This window comes from Staurois parvus, unplaced genomic scaffold (assembly GCF_062004578.1).
Source record: "Staurois parvus isolate SC_StPar_1 unplaced genomic scaffold, SC_StPar_1.0 ptg000090l, whole genome shotgun sequence".
Lineage (NCBI taxonomy): Eukaryota > Metazoa > Chordata > Amphibia > Anura > Ranidae > Staurois > Staurois parvus.
In genome coordinates, this window is record NW_028317886.1 from 450,255 (window position 1) to 462,533 (window position 12,279).

Here is a 12,279-nt window from a genome sequence, read left to right on the forward strand (position 1 = left end):
AGTCTATGATTGCCTCGACCTCAAATTCCTCTTCCTCATCAATGTCTATGGCCTCCGGGGGTCTTGAACTACGATCAGGAAAGGGATCTGGTGCTGCAGGCTTCAGTAAAGACACATGAAAAACTGGGTGTATTTTGAAGGATTCTGGGAGCGCTAACTCGTAGGCAACATCATTAATTTTGCGTTTTACCTGGAATGGGCCCACAAACTTGGTTGCCAATTTCCTTGACGGACACGTCATCTTCAGGTTGGTTGTTGCCAACCAGACTTGGTCTCCCGGGTGCAGGATCAATTCCCCCCTTCCCCTTCTATCAAAGACTCTTTTGTTGTCTTCCTGGGCCTTCGCAACTGCCTCCTGTAACCGAGATCTCCGGGATCAGGTTAGGTAGGAATGTAGGATGTAGGATGGAACCCGTAGTTGGCAAAGAACGGAGATTGCTTAGTGGTGGAATGACTCGCATTGTTGTAGGCAAACTCCGCTAAGGGCAAGAGTGCCACTCAGTCATCCTAGAGAAAAGATGTGTAACATCTGAAGTATTGTTCTAAGGTTTGGTTGGTCCGTTCCATCCGCCCATTTGTTTGTGGATGGTACGCAGAAGAAAAGGACAACTTGATTTCCAATGTTTCGCATAATGCCTTCCAGAACCTCGAGGTGAATTGTACCCCTCGGTCAGAAACAATATCTTTAGGAACTCCATGGAGCCTTACAATTTCCTTAATAAAGATCTGCGCAGTCTCAGGAGCAGAAGGTGTATTCCTTAATAGTAGGAAGTGGGCCATCTTTGATAGGCGATCCACCACCACGAAAATAGCAGTATGATCTTGGGAAGGTGGAAGTTCTACTATGAAGTCTATTGATATCATTATCCACGGTTAATCAGGTACTGACAAGAGTCGTAGTAAGCCACAAGCCTTGTTTCTGGTGGACTTATTTCTATTGGAAGTTCTCACGTATGCCTTGCAGTCCTTAGCCATACTCGGCCACCAGAACATGCGCTGTGCCAGCTCCAAAGTCTTGAACACCCCAAAGTGACCTGCCAATGGGTGATCGTGGCAGTAACCCAGGACCAGAGTTTGTGCTTCCTCGGGAACCAAGATTTGCTCCCCTTTCCATAAGAGCCCTTCTCTGCTCTGTACCGAGACTCCGGGTGGACTGGGTATTCCTATGGACGCCGTTTGTAATTTAGACAAGAGTTCTGATTGTAACAACATGAAATTCCCTGCTGGCAGGATGGTGTCTGGCTTTGGAGAGTCTTTTGGGTCCTCGAACATGCGCGAGAGCGCATCTGGTTTCGTGTTTTTAGACCCCAGCCTGTAAGTTATGTGGAAAACAAACCTTGAGAAAAACAGTGCCCATCTGGCCTGGCGTGGTTTAAGGCGCTTAGCCATTCTTAAATATTCAAGGTTCTTATGGTCCGTATATATCAAGATCGGATGCATGGCCCCCTCCAGCAAGTACCTCCATTCTTCCAATGCCGTCTTTATTGCCAAAAGTTCTCGGTCTCCAACATTATAGTTCCTTTCTGCCGGAGTAAGTTTTCTGGAAAAGAAGGCTACTGGGTGCAGAAGCTCCTTGAGGCCTTTCCTTTGTAAAAGGACCGCCCCCACTGCATTTTCGGACGCATCCACCTCCAGAATGTAAGGAAGAGAAGAATCTGGATGGCTTAAGATGGGTGCTGCTGTGAACAATTCTTTCAGGGTCTCAAAAGCAACCTGCGCCTCAGGGGTCCAATGGAAGCGAACCCCCAGCTTTGTGAGCTGGGTAATAGGTGACACAAGGCCCGAAAAGTTCTTAATAAATTTCCGATAGAAATTAGCAAAGCCGATGGACTGCTGAATACCTTTCTTGTCTGAGGGCACCGGCCATTCCAAAATTGCGGAAATTTTCTGGGGGTTCATGGCAATTCCTGCAGTAGAGATAATCAATCCCAGGAACGGAATGCTATGCTGTTCGAAACTACATTTTGCTGCTTTGGTGTAAAGCCCATGCTGGTGAAGTCGCTCCAACACGCTCCTGACATGACCTCGGTGTACCTCCAGGGACGAGGAAAAAATCAGAATGTCATCTAGGTAGATGACAACAAAAATATCTAAGTAATCCTTGAAGACATCATTAATAAAATGCTGGAAAGTGGCAGGTGCGTTGCACAATCCAAATGGCATGACCAGATACTCAAAATGACCGAACCGAGTACGGAAAGCTGTCTTCCATTCATCCCCTTCTCGTATGCGGAGCAAGTTATAGGCTCCTATCAGATCCAATTTAGTAAAGATAGTAGCAGTTTTCAGTCTTTGAAACAATTCAGGAACCAAAGGAAGGGGATAATGGCTTTTTACGGTGATTTTATTCAGCTCCCGATAGTCCTCGCAAGGCCTCAGGGACTTATCTTCTCCACAAAGAAAATGTCCGGCTCCAGTCGGTGAAGTGGAGGGACGGATGAATCCCTTTTGGAGGTTTTCATCAATGTAATCTTTTAACACTCCTAACTCTCGCTCCGATAAAGGGAAGATTTGCCCGAATGAGATCTCAGACCCGGGGAGTAGGTCAATCGGGCAATCGTAGTCTCGATGAGGAGGGAGAATGTCTGCTCCCCGTTTACTGAACACGTCAAGGTAGCCATGGTAAGCCGGGGGGATTACTTGAGACAGTTCTGCGTCAGAGTCCATGCACAGTAGGGTCTGTGTAACCGAGGGTGTCTTGGGTAAACAATGTTCCCGACAGTAAGATGAAAGGAATTGGATTGACCCCGTCTTCCAGTTGATTTGGGGGTCATGCGCTCGTAGCCAAGGAAGTCCCAAAATGACTGGAAATAACGGGGACACGATGGCGTCCAGACGTAGGGACTCCTGATGGTAGCTGGCAACCGTAGTGCAGATTGGTGGGGTCTCTTGGTCTACCAGTCCAGATTTAATACGGGATCCATCGGCCAGGAAGATGTTCAAACCGTGCTCCTTGGTCTGTAAAGGGATACGCTGATGGGCTGCAAAATTTAGGTCTATGAAATAGCTGCAGGCCCCTGAATCAATAATCGCCGTCACCGACACGGTTCTTTCGAGAAGCTGGAATGAAATGGGCACGGCTAGATGAGTTGAGCAATCGAGACAAGCTGGGGACACAGCAGAAGAGACGGAGAGACACTTACTCAACTTCGCTGGACAAGAGCGCACATAATGGCCTGCTTCTCCACAATAAAGACAGAGGTTATTCAACCGACATCTTTGGCGTTCTTATGACGTTAATGATGGTCGTATCAATCCAAGTTGCATTGGCTCAGGTATATCAGTAGCCTCACAATCCTGGTTCCTGGCAGGAGGATTGGGCTGGAGTGGGAACCGAGGTAGCACCCATGTAGGCCTCTGGACTTGATTGGACCTCTCTAGCCTACGTTCGCGCAGCCTACGGTCAATCTGAATGGCCAACGCTATTAGGTCCTCCAAGGACTCAGGTATGCCCACTCTAGCTAGCTCATCCTTGAGGGGTTCAGATAGGCCCAAGCGAAACTGATGACGTAGGGCTGCATCGTTCCATCTAGTATCACCACTCCAGCGTCTGAAATCAGAAGCGTAATCCTCTGCTGCTCGGCGACCTTGTCGGAGTGCGTGTAAAGCTGCCTCAGCGGAAGTAGCCCGCTGCAGGTCAGCGTACAACTGAGCCATCGTGTTGAAAAAAGTTGTTACAGAACTCAAGTGCGGATGGCGAACTTCAAGCAGACAATGGGCCCAACCCTGGGGTACACCTTGCAGTAAGGATATGATGAACCCCACTTTCACGGATTCTGAGGAGAATGTTCGTGGCTGTAGATCGAAGTATAGCTGACATACATTTTGAAAAGCCCTGTATCTACTTTGATCCCCATTGAAACGTTCTGGCGTAGGCACACGGGGTTCAGGTGGAGGTAGTGTGACCACCGTACCAGTGCGAGGTTCAGTGGAATCCCTAGCCGGGGAGGGAAGATGTGGGAGCTGGTGAAGCTAGGGTCTGGATATGTTCTTCCATGTGTGTATATCCCTCCTCTAATGTCTTAATGGCCTGGGTGAGTGCCGTCAGGTGATGGCATATCTCATCCAAAGGAGAGGGTCCTCTTCCAGGCTCAGTCATGGCTGTATGGTACTGTCACGTACTCGCTAACTGTAGCTCTATGGATCCACAGTCTGAGATTCCCCAGGGCGCGGAGTCTAAGCCTCAGTCTGCTTGTTCACCAGAGCCCCTGATGGTGGGGATGGACTTGGAGCAGGCTGAGACCAGGTTGTGGCCCCCGGGTACACCCAACTGTAGTAGAGAGGACCGCCAGCGGGACATAGCTGGATAAGAGCCTGATGTGAAGAGGCAGGGCAGACCTGAGCGGTAAACGGATGGATCCGTGCAGAATGGATGGATGCGGACACACCATGAAGCAAGTAGCGGAGTCAGACAGGCTGGGTCGGTAACTGTGGAGGCAGAACGGAACAGAGCAGCAGGCAGAGGATGGTCGGGTCACAGGCCAAGTTCAGCAACAGGAGGTCAGACGATCAGGAGCAGGCAGAAGAGTGGTCAAAGGCAAGCCAGGGGTCAGGGCAGGAGACGGTCAGCAGTAATCAGGATCAGGCTGCGTTCGGCAAGAAGGTACACTCGCAGGATCAGAACACAAGCAGAGGATCAACACCATACGGCAACTTGGACATTGCAATGGCCAGTTTAAATAGCTCACCCGGTGCCGACAGGCGCGCCTGGGTCCTAGTGCCTGCCTGCCGCCGTCATTGGTGACAGGCGCGCCTAGGTCCTAGTGCCCACCTCCCTGTATGTCTTGTCGGGATCCTACGCATGTGCAGATTCGTGTGCCGCAGCGATCTTCTCGTTCCCTGACATCTACATTATACACAACACTCACTTACACATCATAAGTTCTGTAAAATGTATCACATCTGTGACAGTTTGTGCAGATGTATGTGGAAAGTAGCAGGGGCAGAGGTGGTAAATCTAAAAATTTACCAAACCTCTATAACACATGTAGCACTACCCTCGTGGGGGCCGCTGTGTTTCTTGGTACACCTAAGCTCTGCACAGCCAGGCAACATACATTTTTCACACTTTCATCCACAGTCAGTAAACAGTCCATGAGCTTGAGTTTTGTTATTTTATTAGGGGATTAAAACTTGGATAGGGTAATAGGGATTATGGGATGCCTTACTTAATTGAACCAAAGCACTGGGACAACTTCATTCCTGTTTACAGAAACAGATCCTGGACTGTTCTTTTCCTCGAAAACCATCAGTCTTTGCAGATCAGTAGCAACAACCTCTTGCATGCAAGGAACTCGCAGCCCCTCTGAAATCAACGTAGATTCTTGTAACTACATGCACAGATGTCTCCTCTCCCCTGTAGAACTGCTCCCAGTTCCACAGCCTGCAGACACTACCAGCCCTCCTGGCTGCTCTGAAGATCTCCTAGGACAAGGATAAAGGATTAAGCACAACACTGTTCTTTGGAAGCTTGCTACATGGGGAAGTCTCTCCCCTTGTGAATCCCCAGGGTGTGCTGATGTACTCACTTTGTCCTCTTTGCTCCCACTGCTCCCAGGCCTTGATCCTGTTCATGTTATACTGCTGAATGCATCCTCCTGAGCCAACCGGAGCCGAGCCTGGAGGCCAGCCCCCCCAGACCTCCCAGGCCACCGACAGTCTCTTCACCACTCCATCTTCCGTCCTATTCTCCAACTGACCTGACTCTCCCATATTTATGGGTTGGTCCACCACTCCACCAGGGCCTCCAAACCTGGGATTGGTTAGTCTCCCACAAACATGCAGTTTAGTTTTCCACCTCTTCTGCCTACTGCCCTCTGGAAGGTTACAATGGTCCTCCAGAACCAGGTGGAGTCGACAGAGTCCCAACCTGTTAAATCACTCAGCTTGACCTGCAGTAACCTGACCTTAATTACAGACTCACACAGTTATCATGAGTCATACACAATAAATTTACTTACACTATTCTAATAGCACACTAGAGGGTGCTACATATGCATGACCTCTCCTCATGGGACTAAATTAGTCAATATACACATTTTAATGGCGGCTGTACTTACTTTGCTCTCAGACTCACACTGCTGTATTTTATCCCCAGGATTTTAAGCACTTATATCGTCCATATCCTCTATTGAGATGCTGGCGGACACAACTCAAAATGCACCTTCAGAAAAATACAAATATTGCTGTACACACATTTTCAAGCTTTCTATGTGAAGAATGGAAAACATTTCTCAAAATTCAGGCTCCATACTTCTTCATGATTTCTGATGAAGGACTGGACAAAGATCAAATTCTGTATCTAAATATGTTAATGCTTCACGCTCTTGGGAATCAGATCGATGTTGTGCTCACTGATGCACAGGAATCTGATCACCTCAGAGTCTATGGATACTACATCAAATCAACAATTATAAGTAAGCAATTCATACAAAAGGTAAGTAAAGTAATTTTTAATGAATTAGAAACTATTATGATTAGAAAGAGGCGAACAATATCTACATCCCCGTCACATTTAATCAGCTACTGTTTAACACAGCTAGGCTTTTTTAACCTCCCTGGTGGTATTCCTGAGTGTAGCTCGGGGTAAAGTTTCAGCACCACAAGCGGTAACCCCGAGCTGCACTCGGGCTTACCATGTGGTGCTGCTCCATGATCCCTCGATCACTTACCTTGCCCTGCGCTCCCGCGATGTCCCTCCTGCAGTGTCCCCGGCAATGTAATCCGGCGGATGCCGGCATCTGTCATCTGTGTTCCGTCCCCTGCGAGCGTCGGGACGTATGGGGGTCGGAGCTGCGGGAAATTTGAAAATGACAAAAAGTGACATTCACTAAAATCACTAAAATCACATAGTAAAACATTACTGTATCAAACCATTTCACATACATTTTGTCCCTAGTGCTTTGTCCTGGGCCTTGCCTGCATTTTTACTGTTCTTTCTGCCTGGAAACTGAGAAATATCCATGGCGTCCAAAAACCGTCCCTTTAGGTCAAAAGTGGTTTTAGACCAGCTAGAGAACAGCGATTGTAAATCTGAACCACTTGCAGAATTGAGTGATAATGATTCGTGGGGAAATTCGTCATCAGACACTGAAAACGATTTTGCGACTTTGCTCAGTGATGTGCAAACTTGGTGCCATATTTCAAATTTCAGTGTTTTTGGTTTGATTATATTATTGAATTAAATGTATTATTATATTATTATTTTTTATGATTATTTATTAAATTGTAATTTATGATTTCGCGTTTCAAATTTTAACATACCCGGGATGTTTACTAGACTCTTGTTCAGACAGATTTCAGTGAGTTATTCCTAAAAATTAAAGGCCTACAATATAAAACGGCAAATTTCCATGCAAAATAATGGTACCGCTTTCAGCACCAAAAATCTGAAATAATCATACCGCCAGGGAGGTTAAAGTACTGTATATCTAAATCCAAAACATTTTGGGGGGAAAGAACAGGGAAAGGTTAGTTTATTTGCCATTTATGTACCTTTGTGGATATCTCTGTTCACTTTCTATTGTATAGGCACAACAGGAAGTAAAAAGAAAACACTCTTGTGTGAGGAAAATCCCCTCGTGGATAGTAGTCACAAGGAAGGTTGCCAACCTTCCAAGACTTTTTTTTAACAAACAAAACATACAAAATGTACTAACAAAGCATTTTGTGTACTGACAACCTTAAGTTTGACAGAAGCACCTTTTAAAAACTAAAACAAATTTTTTAACAGTATAAACAACATGTAAAAGTTAACAATACCCATGACAAGTTATCTATCTTGCTTTATGAATGAAAACTCAAACAGGGAATGTGACAAAAAGTTGCAATGATTAAATGGTTAATGTGTTTTATGCTGCATTAATCCAATATCAGACCTTGGAAAAAAGGGTCAACTAAAAAAAAAGAAACAAAAAGTGTAAAGCTCATGCACCGTAATACAGGCCTTGACTATATTGCACCAAACATTGGTTGTATCTTAAATGGGTGTTGTTGCCCACTTCAGCTCTGGAAGGTTTTCCCCCCTTCCTGACCAGGCCATTTTTTGCTATTCAACACTGTGCTATTTCAACTGGTAACTGTGTGGTCATGCAATGCTATACCCAAACAAACTGTACAGTATGTCCTTTTTTCACACTAATAGAGATTTTTTTTGGTGATATTTGGTGGGGTTTTTTATTTTTTGTGATATAAACGAAAAAAAAAACCCTGAATATTTTATATTTTCGGTTATAAAAAATATCCAGTAAACTCAAAGTTAGTCATAAATTTAGGCCAAAATGTATTCTGCTACATGTGTTTGGTGAAAAAAAAACAATATATGTATATTATTTGGTTTGTATGAAAGTTATAGCGTTTACAAATTATGTTACATATTGGAATTTACGCACCTTTTACTTACTGATATTTCTTGAGGTGCTAATATGCCAGGGCAGTACAAAAAAACCCAAATGGCCCCTTTTTGAAAAGTAGACACCCCAAGGAATTTGCTGCAAGGCATGTTGAGTGCATGGAAGATTTTGTTTTTTGCCACAAATTTTTAGAAAATGACAATTTTTAAAAAAATTTTTTTACACAAAGATGTCACTTAAATGGTATATTGCTCACACTTGCCATGGATATATGTGGAATAACACCCCAAAACACATTCTGCTACTTCTCTCTAGTATGTGAGAGACTGTTTGGCAGTCCAGCTACATAAAGGTCCCAAAAATCCTATGACCACCTTCAGACTTTCAAAGGGCATATTTCCTTATGTCACTTCTTCACTACCTATCACAGTTTTGGGGACCCTTAAATGCTAGAATAGTACAACCCCCCCCAAATGACCCCTTTTTGGAAAGTAGACGCCCCAAGGAAATTGATGAGAGGCATGGTGGATATTTCACATATAATTTTTTGTCACAGGGTTTTGAAAAAGAAAAAAAGATACATTTTCATTTTCATATGTCCCTTCCTGCTGCTTGTAAAAGTGATCCAGCAGTTAATTAGCCAATAGGATTGTTTTTACATGAAAGCCAACCACCAGCTGGAAAAAATGATTCCAGGATGATGCCTGTAGCTGCAGGCATTATCCTGGCATAACCACTTAAAGTTCAGTGACAACGTACGTACGGGGTCCATCGGGTCTGTGGACAAATATGCCGCAATTCATTTTTTTTGTAATGCCCATGTGGAGGGTTAGGCCCAAAAAAGTTTTCTATTCCGAAAGATTTCCATGAGAATCGTCTGGCAAGAACTGAATTTGGGTGGACGTTGATGTATGGCTGTGCGTATAAATTGTTTTGGTCCACAATCAATTGATACAAATCTTCCGTGAAAAACAGCTCAGGGACTAAATGCTAGTGCTGGCAGCGAACGAGGCTGATCCTGCTAACACTGCATCTTTGGAGACACTATACTAAGGAAGCACTAGTATAGTTCTGTTCATGATCAATATATTGATCCGTACAAACACTAGGAGGTGATCAGCACCCTATTCCGTGAGATAGTGTGCGGAAAATCTAATGCTATCTGACCCTGGCTGGGAGGGGAGCTTACAGACCCTGGCTCTATCTGATGTCGCTGGAGGCAGTAATACAGTTATCAGTGGAAAATTCTATATATTGACACTGTACTAATGGTACTGGCTGGGTGATGGGGTGATCGAATGGTTAATAGGGGCAATCAAAGGTTTAAATGTGCTAATCTAGTGTGTGTGTGTTTGTGTGTGTGTGTAAAATGTAGTGTTTTTGCTCACAGTGTGTTGTTCTCTCTTCTCTCCCTGGACTGAAAGTGACATAAGGGTAAATTGCTTGGCCCAGAGCAAATTGCAGCCGGGCAGTAAGTAGTTTAAAAAAAAAATAAGAAACTTTTTTTTCAATATTTAATTTTTTTTAAACATTCTTTTTCTTTTTTTTACCATTTAAAAAAAAATACTTTAATCAGAGTAGTCCAATGTTACCATAGTAACATTAGCCTACTCTGGGGGGATTTTTTTTTTTTTTTTTACATTTTGCATTGCAGGAGCCAAAAGATTATAGCTCCTGCAATGCAATGCTTGCTTTGAAGTGTCATGACTGGGTTAAGAAGTGATCTGTGATTGGCTATAGCGAATCACATAGTATATGGTGCTGTGATTGACCCATGTACCATGTGAGAGCTGTGGGCCAGTCACAGCCCACTAGGAAGAGAAGCAAAGCTGTTATGAATCAGATTGATTCATAACAGCTTTGCTAACATTGTGATCATGTGATCGCATAGCAATCACATGGTCCCGTATACGGGGGGGGGGGGGTGCTGCACGCCCCCCTGTATTGGTACAACCACAGAGACGTACCGGCACGTTGCTGTGCCTGTAGCGGGCGGGCGAGCGAATGAGAAGTGGTTAGAGTCTGGGTCTACTTATAGTGTGTACACTGTACACAGTCCAAAGTCTTATAAATATTCCTTAACTACAGTACTATTTCTGTGAGACATATATAATCTTACAGGACCATTTTAATAAAAAAATAAAACAAAATATAGATGGGGCTAACACTTTTGGGCGGGTTTGCTACATGAGCTGAGAATCTTTTCACAATAAATTTGTATTTTACATGACTGGATTACTGAAGTGAATACTTTTTGTGTGAAGTGGCAAACTACACAGCAATGAGCAACTGTTGAGAAAATAAACACTTTAGTCTGGACTGTGTAACACACAACATAACAAAGAGTGTAGAGGTCAGGTCTTTGTAATATTCTACAGTATATGTATAGAGTGTAGCGGGCAGAACTTTGCAATGTACAACATAGTGTACATAGTGTGCAACAGAGTATCTATAAGAGAGCATTATTGGAAGAAAAAATGCCCTGCCGTGTTGGTGATAGGGAAGAATAAAATACCTGTCAGTGTGGGCAAATCTTTTTTTTTTTTCCACAAACTGTAAAATCTGCAAATCCCCCTGTTACATTGGCGGTCAGTATGGGGGCATGTCATCAACGTAGCAGGGGAATTTACAATGACCACCAATGTAAAGTTGAATTTACAATGACCATCAATGTAAGGGCGGTATCAAATCTGACCACCAGTGTAACGTGCATTTACCCTGACCATCAATGCAAGAAAGGAATTTACTCTAACCCATAATGTAAGGGGGAATTTACACTGACCACCAATGTAACTGGAATATTTACACTGACCACCAATGTAAAGAGGGAATTTACTCTGACCACCAATGAGGAAATTTACTCTGACCACCAATGTAACAGGTGCATATGCATTGATCACCAATTTAATAGGAGCATTTAACTTGAGCACCAAAGTAATGGGGAAATTTACCTTGACCACCAATGTAACAGAAGTATTTACATTGCACTCCTGTGATCCACAGGAGAAGTACAGTCAAACGATCTTTGGCTGTAATTCTTTAACCTCTTGCCGCCCGGCAATGGCCACTTGGCGGCCGGCAAAATCCCTCAGCGTTCCGGGTGGACGCCATATGGTGTCCTTCCGGGCATGCGCAGTTTGCGCACCTGTAGAGCCACGCAGCAGCGTGATCTGTCACCGGCCATGTACCTTGGACACGGCCGATGACAGATCTGAGTACCGGCCCTTTTGCCAGTACCATGTGACCTGCTGTGATTGGTCAATTACAGCAGGTCACATGACAGTTGTATACAATGGATGACTTAATTCATGCCATCCATTGTCTAGCTGTGAATGGTCACAGCGATCACATGCACAAGCTGGGCCAATCACAGCTAAGCACAAAAAAAAAAAGCCCTGAATGAATCGATGTCATTCAGGTAAATGCTTGCTTATGGCAAAGTAATTGTGTAAAAAAAAAAAAATACTGATCACTTCCCCAAAGTAGTACAATGTTACTATGGTACTATGGTAACATTGTACTACTTTGGTCATAGTGAAATATGAAAAACAAATCTTAAAAAAAGAAAAAACATTTAATAAAAAAATTTAAAATAATAAAAAAAATTAAAACATTTTTTAATAAAATTATATATTTTTTTATTTCATACTGTCATCAGTCAGTGTCCCTGATCACCACCATGCCAGTTATATAATGATGCTGTACTGCACTGGTGACAGTATGTAAAAAACAAATTGTGAAAATAATTTTTTTCATTTTTTCATTTTCCGAAAAATTATGACAAAAAAATACAACTTCAAAAAACTCGCCATGCCTCTTATGAAGTACGTCGGACTTTCTACTTTGCAAAAAGGGGTCATTTGGGGGATATCTGTACTGTTCTGACATTCTTGGACCTCAAGAAATTAGATTGGCTGTCAGTACTTCA

General features: G+C 43.8%; 1 protein-coding gene across 1 annotated transcript in view; it reads left to right on the forward strand.

Moving 5' to 3' along the window:
• LOC149468210 (putative ATP-dependent RNA helicase DDX60) overlaps positions 1–12,279 on the forward strand; it is a 258,721-nt gene that overhangs the window by 13,341 nt on the left and 233,101 nt on the right. Inside the window, exon 4 of the mRNA XM_089670346.1 lies at positions 6,098–6,436. Coding sequence (XP_089526472.1) covers positions 6,098–6,436 — 339 coding nt within the window. The remainder of the gene's footprint in view (positions 1–6,097; positions 6,437–12,279) is intronic.